An 18,569-nucleotide genomic window follows, 5' to 3' on the forward strand; every position below is an offset into this window, starting at 1 on the left:
ACTATCGAGGAGTCGACCTGGCAATCTTTCTCTTATTTCCAAAACAACCCCCCGATTTTTTGTACATGCTGCTTGGACTTGGAAAACGAGAAGCGGTGGTATTTTGGTCATTTCATGCCTCATCTTATGCCATATGAGTCGTCGTACTGTCGAATCAATCACTAACCGGGAGATGGAGTCGCCCCGAAAAGGCCAACGGCATGGAAATGAGCAACGTTTCTAGAGCCGAGCCGATGTGGCCGGATCGAAGCCGCCGAGAAGACTGGTACAAGCTGACGCAAGCCCCGCGCGAACGTCGGCGCACGCGCGCTACCGGCGACCTCACCGTACGGCTACCCACCACATGCTTCTCACGCGCCTCTCCAGCCGGCTGCCTCCCTCCCTGCCCTTCTCTCTCCCCCTCTTTCCCTATCTCCCCATCGCTGCTTCTCTCATTCCAATTTCCTCTCCCATCTCTCTCTCTCTCTGCTCTCGGTTAGATCCGATCTTCTTCTTTTCCTTGTCCCCATTTTTTTTGCCTTTTTTTTATTCTCTTCCCGTCCCTTGAACCCTAATCGCCGGATACGAAACATGAATGAAATGTCCGAAGCGCCGACGACGTTGCCTCGTCCCTCTAATCTTCCCTTCCGGGAAGATTGTTGGAGCGAAGACGCGACACATACTCTCGTCGAGGCCTGGGGCGAGCGATACCTCGAGCTTAACCGCGGAAACCTTCGTCAGAAACACTGGCAAGAGGTCGCTGATGCTGTCAACTCCCGCCATGTCTTCGGTAAAAAACCTCGTCGCACTGATGTTCAATGCAAAAACCGGATCGATACACTTAAGAAGAAATATAAGCTTGAAAAGGCTAGAATTATGTCCTCGAACGGAAACGTTACCAGTAGATGGCCGTTTTATGCTCGCCTCGATTCTCTCATCGGCTCCACTGCCGCTTCCAAAAAGACATTGCCTCCTGTTGCGCTACCGCTCCCTCTCCATAAGATGCCACCTCAGGCTTTGCCTCATGCCTTGGTGGTTCGTCCTCCCAAAGAGAAGCGCCCCTCTGCATCCCCTTCTGCGGAAGATCCCTATTTTCGGAGAAATTACAGTAATAACAATAACTATAACTGTAATTATATTGGCTCCGTGGGCCCGGATGTGGATTCAGGGTCGTCGAGGTCAGCCTCCGAGAGTCCGAGGAACGCAGGAAAAGTTGAAGATGAGGGAGACGGATTCCGGCAACTTGCGCAAGCAATTGTGAGGTTTGGAGAGATTTATGAGAGGGTTGAGGAGGCAAAGCAGTCTCAGATGATTGAACTAGAGAAGCAGAGGATGGAGTTCACTAAAATGTTGGAATTTGAGCGGATGCAGCTTTTTATGGATTCGCAGGTGCAGATAGAGAAAATCAAGCGTGCTCGGAGGACTACTACAGCAACTGGTGAGGGTTTATCTTTTTCATTTTTTCTCAATGGGATCTCGTTAAGTACCTTTATTTTCATTATATGGAATTCAATTCAGTTGCAGTTATGCTGGGTGGTCCTTTAATGCCTGCAAATCGTTATGTTTTTTCTTTATTGTTGGTTTGGGATTTTGTGGAATATTGTTATACTCTTTCATTTTGTGATTACGTTATGTAGTGACGTCCTCACTTTAGTCCTCTCTTTGGAACTTGGATAAGTACATCGAGGCATTGCATGCCAGTTTTCCTTTTCGTTTTTTTCATTCTTTTTTTTATAATGGGTGCTGCATTTACACTTTCACATAGGATGTTGGAGAGTTAGGTGACAATCCTGTTGCTTTTGAGGATTGCATAATAGTGACAATCTTCTTAATGTTTTATTGGTAGTTAGGAGCAGTCCGATCAGCTCTTTTTTATTTTTTATTTTTTAACATTCGAAGTAGGAAATTTTGGTTGCTTAGATCCGAGAGGCATTTAATGGAAAGCAATAACAGTAAGGCAAACCAATAGTTCCTCTGGAAGCCTTCAGCTTATTCTAGGGTAGTAGTTGGTACTGCTTTGAAACGTCCTTGAGCTCCTTTTTTCTCCTCATGTTTAGCATCTAGACAGATGCTGACACGTAGGCCAAGAAGTGGTTATTAGAGCTCCTTTCTTTGTCTATAATTCTAAAATATTCCATCTTTCATTAACAGGAGGAATTACCTTATATACCAGCAGCTCTTCTGGTTTTTCCCCTGAAAATTAGTTAGGAGACCATTCTGGTACAAGTTAAAGAATCTGGTTTAAGAAATGGAATCAATATTTTCGTATTGCATCTTTTGGGACTAGGTATAATATTTAGTGGCCAAATAATGTTTGGGCATAGTTAACTGGATCAATAGGATTTTCTTAATGAATTAGTTGCAAAGGTCTGTTTATTAAGTTCATAACTTGCTGCATCCATGGTCTCTAGCCTGTTTTTAGTTTTCATCTAAACCATTATGGAACTGATATTTTCTGTTACCAATCATCTAAGTGAGAAAAGAAAACTTTTGTTGTTCATTTCTCCTTGAACCAGGAAATTTTAATCTGGCTGCAAGTGCATACTCTCATTTATGAAGAAACTATCCTTTTTTTTTCTTTTGAAAGGTCATAGATAAACTATCATGTCTTTCTTTATCCACTTTATCATTCTCCCATGTGATTTCCCTGGCCTACTGCTTAGTCTGCATTAAGCAAGTTAAGGTCATTCCTTGGAACTATCCCTTTGCAGTGCTCTACTTTCACAGGCCAAACTACATATGACCTGGTGGATGTTCTTTCACTAATCTTCTTAATTTTGTGCTCTATCACTTTGTTGTACTCAAGCTCATGGGCCAAACTACATATTCTTGATGTAATTCTTTAACCTTACTGTAGTTTCCGGGTTTCATTTTATAGCATGATATGAGACTCTGCAGCTTTATGTTTCTGTGGCAGGGAATATTTATTCTCTCTTAGGTAAATTCAGCTCTGAGCTTGTGATAAACTGGTCTTTGCTATCACCTAGACCTTTGTGAAAGTTGTTAAAGATCTTAACTGAATTATTCACAACATTTGAACTCATATGAATGTGTGTATGTGTGTGTATATAAATTCAGCTCTGAGCTTGTGATAAACTGGTCTTTGATATCACCTAGACCTTTGTGAAAGTTGTTAAAGATCTTAACTGAATAATTCACAACATTTGAACTCATATGAATGTGTGTATGTGTGTGTATATAAATTCAGCTCGGAGCTTGTGATAAACTGGTCTTTGATATCACCTAGACCTTTGTGAAAGTTGTTATAGATCTTAACTGAATAATTCACAACATTTGAACTCATATGAATGTGTGTATGTGTATGTATATATACGAATTTGGGCCTAGTTATCGGACCTGGCTCATTTTTGCATACGCACACATACACTCACACACCCACAGATGTGCGGGCGCACATCCGCTTGTTTTGCTTTGCTAAAGATCATGATATGCAGAAGACTGTCAATCTTGAATGCACAGGAAAAAGAGAAAAATATAGGTTAAGAAGAAACAACCCTTTGCCAATCTTGAATGTTGATTTTTTAATTAAAAAATCTACACTTAGAAATTAGAAATGGATTCACCAAACATGCATGGAAATGCGTCTATATAAGTAAGGTGTGCCAATTTCCATTTTTGCCTTTAAATTTTGATTTAATGTCTCAAAGATAATTTTCTTATATTAAACGTGCTTTTCTTTTCCTACTGGTTGGCCGATGTCCACTTCAGATTCTTTTATAAAATTTGCTTTTTTTGGTTAAAAGCCATTTTAGATTGGTGAGGCTCAAGAGGGTAGATTCTTTATAAGTTAAACATGTACGTTAGGTATTATCTTTTCTTCTTTTTTTTTTTTTTTTTAGTTAGATGTTATTACACACACAAACCTACATCCCTTTTTTTTCTGATGGGATTTGAATCCAAGATCTAACACTAGAAACCTTCCCATGATTAGCAATAAGATTTTGGTGTCTAATGACTTTAATTTCATTATCTCCTATTAATTGTCCTTTTCTTTTCATCCATAGTTGATGTCCATTTCATATTCTTTACACTCTACTGCACCCATTTTTTTAATTTAAGCCTTTAGGTTATATCTAATGGCTTAAATTTCATTTTCTTTTGTTGAGTATCCTTTTTTCTTCCTATACTCTGTGGTTAATGTCTATTTTAGCTTTCTTATATTCTTTTCATTTTCTAATGCCCAAATAGAGATAATGTCATTACTGTTAATAAATTGGAGTAGCCATCTCATTTTCTTTTGTTGATCATCCTTTTTTCTTCCTATACTTTATGGTTAATGTCTATTTTAAGTTCTTATATTCTTATATTTTTATAATGCCCAAATAGAGATACTGTAAATATATTGGAGTTGCAATCTTCTAAATTCATTATTTTAAGAAACGAAAAATCCTTGTCCAGCCAACCTGAAGGGTAGATTCATGTTTTATAATGTCAATCCTTACTTGGAAGGCAGTTTCATGGTTTAGTGAACTGCCCACTTGCAATATGAAAACATGAATCCAAGGTGTGGTCATCTCACCAAGTCCACATCTATATCCCACTCTCTCTCTCTCTCTGTGATAGCCAACTGTCTGGTTGAACATGGTAACAATTTCATGGAAGTTTATGGATATGTTCTTCTGTAAAGTTAATTTACTTCAATTCTCTTTTTTTTTTTTTGAATAGCTATTCACTTCAAGTTTTTGAATAATCCATGACAGGAGTCATGCGTTTTGTCCCAGATTTATCTTCTGGGACCTAGTTGTTAGTAGTAGTTTACCTTTTTCTCTATTCTTTTTAAAATTTTCTAGACTCTGATTTAAGAAACGACAGAAAGGCAAATGCTGCTGCAAAATTTCTTCATTTGCTAAATGATGCTCTATTATAAGGAAGCACGACATGCAAATGAACAGTTTCAGACTGTTTTACAGCCGCATGGTAAAATCCAAGGCAAATCCGAGTCATCTAATATTCATCCCTGTTCTTTCAATTCTGTGTTTTGAAATTTTAACTTAGGACATATTCATATGAATTTTATGTTACCTTTGTACGATACTGGATTGCTCGTTTAAAATGTAATTGTTCTCATGAGGCTTTAGTTTTAGAAGAAGTACATTATTTAGAATTTTTTTAATGAGGTCTTTTCTTATTTGCACTTTTAATGATTGTGGTTCAGATACTTACTATGCTTTTCATATTTCTTAATAGATGGAAGGAACTGTAATTTGAATAAGATAGAAATATAAGATAGAAAGAGGAATGGACTAGATTATGTAGACAAAGTGTGGGTACAAGTCGAATGTGATGCTTAAGCTCCTTTTCCTTAGTTGTCATGTATTGGGCGTTAGCTGCTTTAGAGTCTAACCAATTTGGCATCTGCTCCTGTTGTTTTCTTTTTCAGATAATTATTTATAAACTGAGGGGGAGAGGACATTCCTCATCAGGAAAGCTGCTCTCCAGCTTTGGTATAGATCAGAAGAGAAGGTCCAACTTTTTTCGTCAGAAAATACTTGGGAAAATGGCTGCAGGGTGACGGGTTATCACAAAGCAAGGAACTAATTTGAGTACCTCCTTTCCGGTTTGAAAAAGAAAAAGAAAAAACAAGGAGGAATCTCATGTAGAATTGTATAGTGTAACAGATAATATAATCCCATGCTTTGACTAGAATAATTCAATTCTTGGCATATATTTTCTTTGACTTCTTTATGCATCATTACTAGTTAAGATTATATCATTCACATAAATTGCTAGTAATACTTTTCCCTTTAAGGTATTCTTGATAAAGATAGACCGATCTACTGAGCACCTATTGAATCCAAATCGTAATAGTACTTAGTTAAATTTGTCAAACCAAACCGGAGGAGACTATTTAAGCTCATATAGAGACTTTCTTAATTTGAATACAGACTCTCCCTCAACCATAAAAGTAGCAAAGGTCAGATTAGAAAAGAGGTTCGAGCAGCAGAAGAAAGCTTCAAATTTCGAGGTATTTTTTGTTATTAAGAAAGATACTTTATATGGAGAATTATATATCAAAAGAAATATATATAAGTCTATTTTCTTAAATATTCAACCAATTCTCGATATGAGTTTTTTATAAGGAGATATTGATCTGGGAAGAGACAATGGTCATGCTGGAAAAAAAGGAGAAACAATGCTTAGTTCGGCCAGATGACAGAGACCGAAATATATCAGATAATTATATTTAATAAAGAGATTTTATACTTGGATGAAAGTTATTGAAGTCTAGTTTCAGAAGGGGAAAATTTCATGTCAATCTGATCTATATTTAAAGATACATTCGCATTGGAAGAATTAAAGGTCATGCAGGAATTCTGTTGCATTAAAAAATCCGAATTTAAGCCCATTGTTTTGCGTCACAGTTTGAGTTGATATATCAGAAAAATATCTTACTTTTCTGCCTTCTCCATGGTTTGAGGGTTTATTTATACATCTATGTTATTTGGGCTTATTACTACATCTATAATATATGGTTCAAGCAAGGATAATTGCCATTACTTCCCAGCTTGAGGGGGAAAAGTAGAAGAAGTACAAGAAAGAGGTATTTTATTCTATATGTTGTGGATAAGTTTATATGACCAAAATATTCAAGAGATGGAGAGCACAAAAGATGAAGCTTATGCATCTAAGAAAAAAATATTTATATCAGATTATGATTATTTCATGGGTCCTTCTACAAGGTTTATTATTTTGGTTCGTGTTATATGTATTGGAAGATGGTCATGTTACATTACAGCTACTGCTATTATGTCTCTTTGGATGAGACATTATTATCGAAGAAGAGGTGACTACAATACCTTTTCTTATACCATAATTTATTTGACTCTAAAAAATATCACGGTTGAAAAACCATGAGGGTCGGTGCCTGGATTGGGACACCATGATAAATTTAACTCTAAAAAATATCATGGTTGGGATACGATGAGAGTCGGTGTCCGCATTGGGACACCATCATAAATAAACCCATTACCCCCCTGTAATGGCTTTTATTACTCCTACCACTTAAGAGTCATTGTCCTGTGGAAGGACACGGTGGTGGACACTTAGCAATGCCGATAGACACACTACCTACAGAAGACGGAGTGTGCCCTACATCCAGTATTTGGACTGGAGTATGGAGCAATGTCTTACCGACTAGGAGTGATTTTTACTCTCACTTATATTATGCTAGCAGGGTCTCATAGATGGACGCAACATCGTGAGGGGGAGTGTTGGAAGATGAACACATACTGGAAGATGTGCCATTTTATACAAAAAAAATTATATACATAATTTTACAACAAGTTGGGAGTTCATGTTGTTCTCTCACCCCCAGTTTGAGGGGGGAGTGTTGGAAGATATGCCCAAACCCACATTACCAAGGAAGACCCACATATCTAAGAGTATTGTAAGATGGGCAACACGACCAAGGAATGCCCACAAGATGGGCCCAAGTACATAAGAATTAGGACCCACCATGATTACCATAGGTTGACATCCTTATCACACAATTTGGAAGATCAAGAATGACTCACAAAGACATCTTTATCTTATGGTCACGTCCTAGAAGAGTTCTAGTTTGAGTTATGTTTGTCTTTTATCTATATTGAGTTATTTAATTATGCTTGGACTTATCATTAAGTATTAGAGTTCGAGTGTAATTGGTACAAAAGTAGTTTTATTGTAATTAGACTCTACTACCTTCCTCTATTATTAATAGAGATTCATGTACTCTGATTATAATAAGTTAATGAAGTCAATAAAGTTTTTCTCTTTTCCATAAATTCAACATTTTTAACTTGTGGAAGAGTTTTTTAGAAGAGGCCGATACTCTTGTTTTGATTCAAAGCCACGAGTTGGCTCCTTCTTCTTTCATGAATCTCCATGCAAAATCAAGGTTGGAAGATTCCTTTACAAAAGAAGAAGCAAGAAAAAAAGGAATTAAGGAAGTGGTTTTTGGAAAAGTCAAGGTGACGCCAACATATATGAGAAAATTTTATCTTTTTTTTAGAGATAGCAAACCACCTCAAGATCTCCTTGATTAGGCGTGATTTATTTATCCTCAATCAATCTTATCTTGCCTAAACCAAAAATGACTGAATCTAGATTGTTTTTTACAAATTGGCATCAGGAATTATTTGGAAAGATCTTGGAAGAACTTAGTCTATTGGTAAAAAAGAAAAAGGAAATTGATTCCTTGATGATTTGGTGTTCTTGATTGATTTTTCCCTCTTAATCTAAAAGGAAGATAAGAAGTTTGATTGAAGTATTTTTTTTGGCTAGCAATACTTCTTGACTAGTGGATATCTTTCTTACCTATTCGTTAGCTGACTTCCGCCTTCCACTTAATCGACCTTAAGATCCACCTATTCGTTTTTTTTATACTAGTACACACCGTTGTAATCATTTGAACATCCTTTATGATATGGCCATTGAGCCACTTTTTGTTCTATACTATGCATTTAATTTCACTATTTTTTTTAGTATGACAACAAGGGGGAGAAGAAAATATAGGGAACTCGGATTAAAAAGACCTAGGCACTCATAAAATTGCACTAAAAAGGATTAAAATCAACTATGTCCAAATTAAGGGAGAGCTTATTATAAAATTACATATTTACTTAACTCCTACCCTTAGGGAAGTGTAATTTTTATTTTTCCAAGTTAGGTTTAATCATCATAAAAAAGCGGGAGATTGTTGATCGTAGGATGACTCCCACATTACTTTTGATGATAACAAAACTTAATTGAACTAATAATTTGTAAATCTAGTATTTTAGATACTTCACTTTCAAGAGCATCTCAAGGTCTAAAGCATAAAAGCCAAAATGAAGACCTCAAACACAATTGAAGAACATCTCTTGAAGAAGCACCCACAAGGAAGAAAACAATGAGAAGACTCAAGTTCAAGCATCAAAGACATACATTTAACTCAATTAATTTATGTAAGAGAGTATCATAACATCTATTCCTTAAGTACTTGTGAGATCGGCGTTTTAGGATATAATTTGCATATAGACAAGTTTAAAACCATCATACATATCACATAGAAACATGTTAACACACTTAAAAAGAGAAATTCCCATGCTTTATAAAATATACATTTTTAGTCTTGCATTGGAATGATCAATCAGTCATTGATTGTGATTGATCAACTATAGTCAATTGATCGATCATCTAGGACATGACCATTTCATGCTATAACACATGATCGATCATCCCTCATCAATTAATCGATCATAGTTGTTCAAGCAAGCAAAATTTAGATGGAATGATCGATCATCCATCTAGATTGATCGATTAGTTAGAACCTTGCCAATAAGGGACTTCAAACATGATCAATCAAATGAAAGTACATTGATCGATCATACTTGTAATAAACAGACAAAGGGAATCTCGATTGATCGATAAACCACTAGCAATGATCAAACAACTTAAATTTTTCTGAACCAACGGTAACATATTGATCGATCAACAAGTCACTATCTACCAAAAAAAGTAGTTGTTATGATCAATTGATCGATTAATCCATCGATCAACAAGTCACTATCAACCAGAAAGTAGATGTTATGATCGATACAAAAATTTAGATCTTGAGTTGAATCTAAAATAATTCAATTATCTTATTCATGTATGTGTATTAGAATTGTAATTGTGACCATTGATTTACAACGACTAAATTCTTTGCAAGTCTACGATTCGAATTATATGGGTTAAGCGGTATCCCGGATTTGTTAATCATGTTGAAACCAACACCAAGGCTTAGTTAAATAAATTATTTGAATCCTTATTTTCGCTAATTGTGTGACGTGTGGCAAAGTAAGCAATAGTTCCCCAATAATGGATCTCTAAAATTATTTGATGTAATTAGATGTTGTATTTCTAAATAAGACTCTTATTGGAATTACGTTTTAATAATCCCATTTAATGTCCATTTGGGAGCCGTGAGAGAGAAGGGAACAGATCACAAGTGGTTTGTCTCATTGCTTTGGATCGATGGGCCACACCCACGTCTCCATTCCTACCCCTCTTTGAGTGAGAAAGCCTAAGAATTCGGTACAGCTTTCTCAATAATTGCTGTCTTCTTATATGACATGTCCACATCAAATCCTTCATACCATGATTTGCCTGCGTTTAACCAACCATTATTAAGCATTAAATGTTTAAAAAAAAGAGTGGGCCCACTATTTTTAAAGTTTATACCTCCGATGGACTGATTCCGACAGACTGACTGAAGTTGGATCTGAGGCCTATCCCAAAATTAGTAGCCAAATTAGAAAAATTCTTTTTAAACTAATAAATTTAAGATCTTTATACTCACTAATCCAAGTACGAGAAAGAAATCGGGAGTGGGATACACAAATGGTATGGTATGATGAGTAACGGCGGCATCGACACCTCTTTGTCAACTTTTATGTGCGTATGAATTTGTTAAGGAAACGGTCATTTTCATGAATCTTAAGCAATATCTTTGAGGAGGGAAGGATATGATCAAATGCGTTGACCGAAAAGAATATAAAGACAAAGTTGAAAAGAATGGGTGGGCCCTACCCCGTTCTACCAGCCATTGGAGATCTCTTCTTCCCCCATACAACACACCACTTCCTTTTTTTACCTTCAAATACATTTATGATTGATTAGAGATGCGAATTAGGAAGACGGGGATGGACTTCGACCCCCAAAATGCTGGATTCTGTGAAAGCGTCCACAATCTGCACTGCCACGTCTTGGATTGCTTCATTTTTTGCGACACACAGCCGTCCACCGGAAGTTCACCGGTGATTGGCTGCTTTACTCTGACAGCTTTCTAAATCGAGCTATGGAAATGAATGAGTAACGTAAGAAGGTAGTGAAGGCTTTCGATTCGATCCATCGATGACTGCAGTCTGTAGACAATCTTGGGAGAGACATCCTGGTCCAGGAGTCTGTACGCTGTACGTATAAAAGGGTGGCCAGGAACACGAAAGATCTTGCAAATCGTGGCTCATAAGCTCGTGTTTCCGACTTGGGAAACAACCAAAATATGTTAAAGCCCGAAGTGACGGAAAATACCCTCTTATTCTCAGCTGCTTTTTTCCATCACCGAGAAGACAAAGAGGCCAGTCCATACATGCATGCTATGGACGCATGACGCTCATGCATCCTCTTTTTTTTTTTTTTTTCTTTTTCTCTTTTGTCTACATCGCCATTTTCACTTCCTTTCTACCATTACAATCACTAAGAAAACTGATTAATTACTGTCCTTCTTATTGAGGTGTTAGTTGCTGTTCTGGACAAATGCAACAGTTGGAAGATAGAACACAAGTCTTGACTCGTATCCATTAGTGGATGACTTTTACAGAAAATTGTTGAAATTTACTCCCATCACTGGCCTGGCCTGGAAGTAGAGTTGACTCAGTTTGTCCCAATTTCAAAACTGAAAAGTGGGAGGGCGAGTCACTGAGTTTTGAACGATGGTAAGCAACATTATGGTAATGACAATGAGAATGATGGGATACAATAATTGTGGGTAAAAATAGACCCCTTATTATTGTTAACAATATAGTTAAGCTACTGGTAGAAAAGAAAGAATATAAAATAACAGTAAGGGGAGAAAAAAAGAGCAAAAGCACCTCCATAGGGCCATGGCATGTCCCCTTGCTCGGGCCACAGATGTGATATTCATCTTTCTCCGTTGCACTCCGCTCCCTTTACCTCTCCTTCCTCTCCTCAGACGTTCGACACAGAAATTGCTCGGCCATGGCTAGCGATCGGGCCAAGGACTCTGGCGAGGGGTCATCACGATCGAGCAATGAGCAGGTACAGGTTAATCCGTCTACCCAACTGAGTCGCTACGAGTCTCAGAAAAGAAGGGATTGGAATACCTTTGGACAGTACCTCAAAAATCAAAGGCCGCCGGTTTCACTCTCTCAGTGCAATTGCAGCCATGTCCTTGAATTCCTCAGATATTTGGATCAGTTTGGGAAGACAAAGGTACACTTACATGGGTGCGCCTTCTTCGGCCAGCCGGAGCCTCCAGCACCTTGCACCTGTCCTCTCAGACAAGCTTGGGGTAGCCTGGATGCACTCATCGGCCGTCTGAGAGCCGCCTACGAAGAGAACGGTGGGTCCCCGGAGACGAATCCATTTGGAGGGGGCCCCATTCGAGTGTATCTACGTGAGGTCAAGGAGTGCCAAGCCAAGGCCAGAGGCATCCCTTACAAGAAGAAGAAGAAAAGAAGGCAGACAAAAGCGGAGGACAGTGGGACTAAGCCTTCGATACAGTCCTGAACTCTCTTCTTCGTGTCTCCGGCAACAAATAAAGGTATTTGTCTAAATGATTTTTTTTTTTTTAGCTTCATGGCGTTCTTTCAGAATGTGATCAATGGGTGGCGATGCTAATCAAGGTTCTAAACCATAAGACGGGGGAATCAATACACGTAAGAAATAATGAATTTAGGGATATTAGCAAGTGGCTTGCACCACTTCATGTAGGTGTATTGATGATAAGAAACGTAAGGACTGTCTCACCCTCTTTCAACCCATTGAGACACTTTCCCTAATTTTATATTTACTGCTGTATGTATACTATTCTTTTGCTTGGCGCTTCTTTGGATTCTACACATATTCTGCTCCCTATGAATCGCATGAGCCTGTGCGCGCAGTGGCTATGTATTTACATCCAATTCCAATCTGACAGTTCTGTGATCCGGAATAGTGCCTTACGTCTCAGCAAACCTAGTTATCTCATTCGGAGTTACAGAAAGAGCGAACTCATGGCTGCTACCTTCTTGATTCGTTCGATATTTCAATATAAAATGCAGGTGCTGCTAAATCTCATTCTAAGCTGTTTTTTCTCTAATGCAAGTACTTAAAAAGTGTCATATCACCTCTTTTATTCCTCTTGTTGTTGTTCTTCTTCTTCTTCTTCTTCTTCAGCAGATTGGATATGTATGTCTTATGATTGTGATCATCGATATCTAGTAAAGCTCATTATTAGCTTCTCTTAACTGTAGTGATTACCGAGAATGTGTGAGAGGCCAGATGTTGGTTTATCACATCATTCATTAATATTGTGCATTGATTAGTGTGGGCTTCGAAAATGCCAAAACAGATGAGAATTTTGATTAAGAAAGAGATGGTTTCAAGGGGTAAGACGTTGTTTCGGCCTTCCTGTAACCTCTCTATTACAAGTGACTTACGAGAACTTATCCTTCTCCTATCAATGGCTAGCGAGAGAGCTTGCTTGGTTTTCCATGGATAGTTGCTGGCTCTAGTTAGTGGCATTTCAGATTCGTGCTAGAGAAAGCTAGCTCGTCGAGCGAGAAGAAGCTTTTTACTCCTCGAGGACGTGAAGAATTAGTTCCCTTGCCTTTGAACAGTGTCCATTCACTATTCCCAGAAAGAAGATAGACCAGATCAAGCGGTTTCGCCACTTTCACTGCCCAGCTTTCTATACAGATACATCAATGAACCCCAAGGAAAAGTGGGAACTCATTCGTTGGATTATAAAAGACTGTTAGCTCCTTACCAGTTGGTTTTCACTCTGAAAAGGAAGCAGGCTGATAATGTTCAGGCTAACCTTTTTCCAGATGTTTCATTTGGTATCAGATATTCCCCAAGATTAAATGGTTTGATTAAGGATCCGCAGCTGGGGGTGAGAGCAATGGGAGATAGAGATAAGGAAACGGGTTTTTCGAGTTCGAGGCAGACTCCAATGCATCATTGAAGAATCCATAATTTGTGTCTTTCGTGCATTTCAGAAGAGATGATTAGTGCAATACCAAGAGTGCTATGAACCATCTCAAACTAGAATAAATCGCCATCAACAATTAAGAGGAGCTACACGAGTCCAGCCCAGACACTTGCAGGTTCTTGTGTTTGCTTCTGATCTCTTAATATCAACCACATGGATTAGGAAGATCCTTTTAGTCTTACTTAACCCAGCAAAACCTTTTCCATGACATGAATGCAGACATGAAGCTGGACATGAATCAAAGTTGTCTGTACCATGGATCATTTGATAAAAGAATCCCATGCTGGGGATTGATGAGGGCATTTGATTAATGGAAGTCCACTTGAGTGTACGGCTTCCTGCCTGAAAAGAAAGCAAAGGGAAAAAAAAAAACACTAGTCACGGAAATCGGGATAGGGAAGGAAAGGAGCTTTGACCGTCTTCTTCATTTCCCAATTCGAAGGGTTCCAAACGCCTCAAGACGAGGCAACTTGGTCCGTTAAAACCAATAGAGGGGCCTTCTGATACAATTTTATACTGCCACTACACAAATTTTTGTTTCTAGGTTTTGGCCTTTTTTGGGATTCTTTCTTCCTATAGATAAATGCCAATAGCAGTTTACTGTCATTATTGGGAAGTATTTTTTTTGTTATTTTTTTTTACCTTCTTCATGATATATAGCAGCAACCTTGATAACATTGTCCATGTGATCATTTGAGATTCCTTTGTTATATAGGAAAACTCTCAGAAAACTCTGGCTTCCCTTCAATATGCCTCAACCCTTAGTCATTTTAACTTCCAAATTGTAGACACCTGAAAGACATTAAAATTTCTTAATTTTCCTTTCCCTTTTCTATTTGGAGAAAATCACTAAATATTCTAAGAGTTAAGAATAGTCTCATGTGGCTCAAAGATTAGAATGATCCTATATTTATTAGCTTGTAAGAGACTTTCTAACCTAACAAGCATTTTGGTATGGACTTGAACCCAACTTCAATTGGTATAAAGTGGGTATCTAAGCCTTATTTGGAGAGATCATTTTTATAAATTAGGTGGGAATAAACCTCCAAACATGGCTAATCATTTTGAGATGACATCATTGACTCATCTTTAATACTCAATTAATTTAACTCTTTCATAATTGATGATACTAAATACTAAATTTAATTCAATAATGCATCATCTCTTAGGTTCCTAGGGAAGCGGGGCGCGAAATAAGCTCAATCCACATATTGGAAGTAATGAGATGTGGTTCAAAGTTTTGGAGGATATGATCAAATTCTAGTAGTGAGTAGTACAAAAAAGTTGTAGTAGATAAATGTGTTAGCTATATATTTAGTATCTCGGTTATGCAAACAAAAAAATTCATTTCAAGCATAACTTAGGGATGACATAATTTTAACTCTTAAACCAACAATAACTCCATGTCATGTCTCCCCTATTAAAGAATAATTTTTTTGTAGATTAAATAAGTTTAAAGATCTTGGATTTATTAGTCGAAAACAGATTTGCTAACTTGACTAGTCATTTTAGGATGAGCATCGGACCCAAATCTTACATGGTATCATAATAGATTCTAGTACATCGGTTTCATCCCAATTGTCCATGTGTAAGAGCCGTAAAATAGGGCCTATCCATTGGGGTTTGGGTTAATGAGCAAGAAGATTTTTTTGTTTATTAGCTGCAAAAAGACTTCCTAACTTGGCTAGTTATTTTGGAATAATTGTTGGACCCCAAAGCTTATATGCAAGCAAGTGTTCATATGACTTCCACCCAACTATCAATGTGTAAGAGCTACGAAAGAAGGCTCACATGTGAGTCGGAGTTACGAAGTTGGGTCTAAGGCCTATCCCAAATTGATTAACCAAGTTAAGAAACTTCTTTATATAGTGAGATTATTTTAGTAAAACCAAGATCTTTATACTCACTAATTCATGTGGAATTATTCTTTAACACCCCCCTCACATGTAGGCTTTTTTTTTAAGGTTTCTATACGTGGATAGTTTGGGTGGAGTCCCACCTACGAGCATCTAGTCTCATACCATGTAAAGCTGGGTCCAAGGCCCATCTCAAATTGACTAACCAAGTTAGAAAACCTTTTTTTTTTCCCAACTACTACACCCAAGATCTTTGTAATCAGTAATCGACGTGAGATTATTTTTCAACAAGAGTCTGAGTAATCCCATATGAATTAATGAGTAGAAACATTTTTGTTTATTAGTTGGGGAAGACACTCTCTAACTTAGCTAGTCATTTTGAGATAACCCATGGACTCAAAATTGCACAACCTCTCACTTGGATATCATCAATTTATTGTTGTTTTACTAGAGTTTGGTGGGTTTTGATATGGAAACCTCAATTCTAATTGAGTTGGTTAGTTGGCTTTCTTAAATCTACTTATGGTATAAAAATTATCTCGCGCTACAAAAACTTGAGTAAAAGGATAGAACCATAAAGTAAAAACACAAATAATAATACAATTGATGAAATTAATTGGTTATAAGCTTAAAAGATCTAAATCAAAGTTTTAAATAATTAAAGTAAAATAAAATAAAGCATAGTTGAATAAAACATAGTGGGGATGGATCAATGGAGTTTGTCGTAACGGATAAAAAGGAAATATGACACTCCTATAGTCTTTCCATTATGTCTTTTTCTTTCTTATGAAATTTAAATTTCTAGTGAATCAAGACGATTAACGGATCTGTATGATGATATATCCAATGCTATAAATAGAGTAGACTGGTCTGCTGAGCCAAATTTAATTAGAACAAAAACATTTGCTCATTCTCAAATCACAAAAAAAATAAAAAATGACCAGTTGATTTGAATGATTTAACCGATGAACTACTAAAACAATATGATCAACTGGAATACGCTCTCTTCTTTAGTTTTTTGTGTAATGGAGGGAGGACAAGCATAGCCTTCCTGGCTTGTCTCACCTCAAATATAGAGGAACCCCATCCCTATAGGGTATGGGCAAGCCTTCAACACCCAGTGAAGGTCCTACCCTTGTGCCTGGTCTATTTATCTTTATTTTTTCCTTTTCTTCTTTACTTTTGTTTATGAAGCCATTAACCCATTTCAAAGTAGAGTTTATACAGATGCTTGTAGTGGGAATAAAAGAAGATGTAAATTAGACCATGCCTCTGCTGAGGATTAAAGGGAGAATAGAGATAAAATCTTAAATTACACTTTAGCTCCCCAATGGTAATTGAAAGTGTAATACCAGCGAGAGATGACTCCATTCATTTTCGGTATCAGTTCCTAATGAGCAAGAACCACCACAAATGTCATAATTATCGTCTGAATTCTTGCCTTTAAAACAGCCGCTTCTTTCTTCTGGTTAGTTTTTTTGTTCTCAGGATTTCTCTGCTATTAGTAAGAAATTGAGAAACCAAAGATCAGTAATGAATGTGAAACCTTTTCACAGGATTCTGCAGTTCAGTTCTGATCTTCTTTATCGGTTCCAAACTGCGGAGAGCCTCATTCTCCTTTATGGCTAGTTCTAGTATTGTCTTGAAGGATTGGATCTCTTAATTTCCACTTGGGTCTGACTTCCCAGGTGCTTCCATGCATAGCAAGCTAAAATACACAATAAGTATCATCTACGAACTGATTGGTTGTATATTTTTGTACTTGTTATGAATCTCAGGTCAGATTCAAAGGCAGAGATTAAAGGATCCAAATGTGCAACTCGTCAAGTAGAGTACTGCTTTTTTTTTTGCAGCTTAGCCCCGGGGATGAAGAGATGGAAGACTTGTGCAAAACTTTCAATGGTTGGCAAGCTTTGAAAGTAATGGTGAGCATATGATCTACCCATGAACTCTTCTTTATAACGAAGCAGAAATACAAGCTGTTATTAGACAGGAAGAAATTTGGTATATCATAAAACTAGTAGTCTAGGTAGAATATTATGCAAAGATGTGATGAGAACCATTCCATGTACATGAGTTTTATCTTACCAGAGTTATTTGTGAGCATTGAAGTCGCAAACCTTTATTTTTAGTTGCACAGGGCATATCCAGTAAAGCTCGGACGGAAGAACTTGATTAATTTTCTCAAGATATAGCCTTTTTTTCTCTTTGGCCCTTGAAAGCTCCCTCCACACTTCTTTTGTTTCATTCACAAACTATATCCATCTACACTTATCTGAAGCCAACGAGCTCAAGCAAACTTTCCCAACTACGCATGCCAAGTTTTCTACAAGACAGATTATTTGTTAAGCAACGTTGTTTAGTTAGAAATTTTCTCCTATTTTTCCTCATCTAAGAATTGCAAGCACCTGTAATTAAAGTTTTAATTTCTTTCATTTCCTCCTATCGTGATATCAGTGTCAAAGGCAAAAGCCTACAAGAATAGTTGGACGTCCAACTCCATGCAAAAGAAGATATCCAATACCATGCAATAGTGCAACAACGCATATTCTCCACCTTCTTATGTAATCAGAATACAAGGGACGCCACCTAAAAAATCTCATTCAAAGTGACCCACGTACTCTCCCTCTCATGGAAGCAAATTAACAAGCTATGTCATCCACAATGGCCCTGGGTCTAGCTGTCATTAAAGCACATTTGAATAAAAAAAAAAGTGTCCCCAAACATGCTCTTTGTATCAAGGAGAAACCATTTCCAACAATTAAGGATTTGTCTAAATAGTTCTGACTCGATCTAAATCTTACAATTAAGGGTCAAAGTATAGAACAATAAGAAGAATGAATAATTTTTTGATGTTTTACATTCATTAATTCAGGCATTTATATGTTACAAAAAGATAAGATTTTACATGATAAATAGTATCACTAAGATAAGTTTACAATGTTTTAGAGTTACAATTTGAGACTATCTCAAATTCTATCAACTCTTATCTTTATCTT

The 18,569-nt window shown here is 37.1% G+C and overlaps 2 protein-coding genes across 3 annotated transcripts; both read left to right on the forward strand.

Annotated features, from left to right (window-relative positions):
- Window positions 1-170: 170 nt before the first annotated feature.
- Window positions 171-5,678, forward strand: LOC137960350 (trihelix transcription factor ENAP1-like). The gene is made up of 2 exons (XM_068807949.1): window positions 171-1,417; window positions 5,381-5,678. Exons 1-2 carry the CDS (start codon window positions 571-573, stop codon window positions 5,392-5,394), a joined length of 861 nt encoding a protein of 286 aa, XP_068664050.1. The 5' UTR covers window positions 171-570; the 3' UTR covers window positions 5,395-5,678.
- A 5,953-nt stretch (window positions 5,679-11,631) lies between these two features.
- LOC137960358 (protein LIGHT-DEPENDENT SHORT HYPOCOTYLS 10-like) lies at window positions 11,632-17,681 on the forward strand. Of its 2 annotated transcripts, XR_011114146.1 has the most exons (3): window positions 11,632-12,283; window positions 12,659-12,782; window positions 17,127-17,146. XR_011114146.1 is itself a non-coding variant. In XM_068807961.1 (2 exons), exon 1 carries the CDS (start codon window positions 11,719-11,721, stop codon window positions 12,247-12,249), a length of 531 nt encoding a protein of 176 aa, XP_068664062.1. In that variant the 5' UTR covers window positions 11,632-11,718; the 3' UTR covers window positions 12,250-12,283; window positions 17,349-17,681. The 2 variants fall into 2 exon arrangements, 1 of the variants encoding a protein (XP_068664062.1); XM_068807961.1 differs by lacking the exons at window positions 12,659-12,782; window positions 17,127-17,146 and adding an exon at window positions 17,349-17,681.
- The last annotated feature ends 888 nt before the right edge of the window (window positions 17,682-18,569 follow it).

The sequence above is a fragment of the Aristolochia californica genome, unplaced genomic scaffold (assembly GCF_029961685.1).
Source record: "Aristolochia californica isolate CCGP_79_NKW_82.1479 unplaced genomic scaffold, dmAriCali1.0.hap1 SCAF_1, whole genome shotgun sequence".
Lineage (NCBI taxonomy): Eukaryota > Viridiplantae > Streptophyta > Magnoliopsida > Piperales > Aristolochiaceae > Aristolochia > Aristolochia californica.

What these genes read in the sequence shown, in the direction of transcription:
- LOC137960350 (XM_068807949.1), top strand. Translation starts at nt 571, where the DNA reads ATGAATGAAATGTCCGAAGCGCCGACGACGTTGCCTCGTCCCTCTAAT.
- LOC137960358 (XM_068807961.1), top strand. Translation starts at nt 11,719, where the DNA reads ATGGCTAGCGATCGGGCCAAGGACTCTGGCGAGGGGTCATCACGATCG.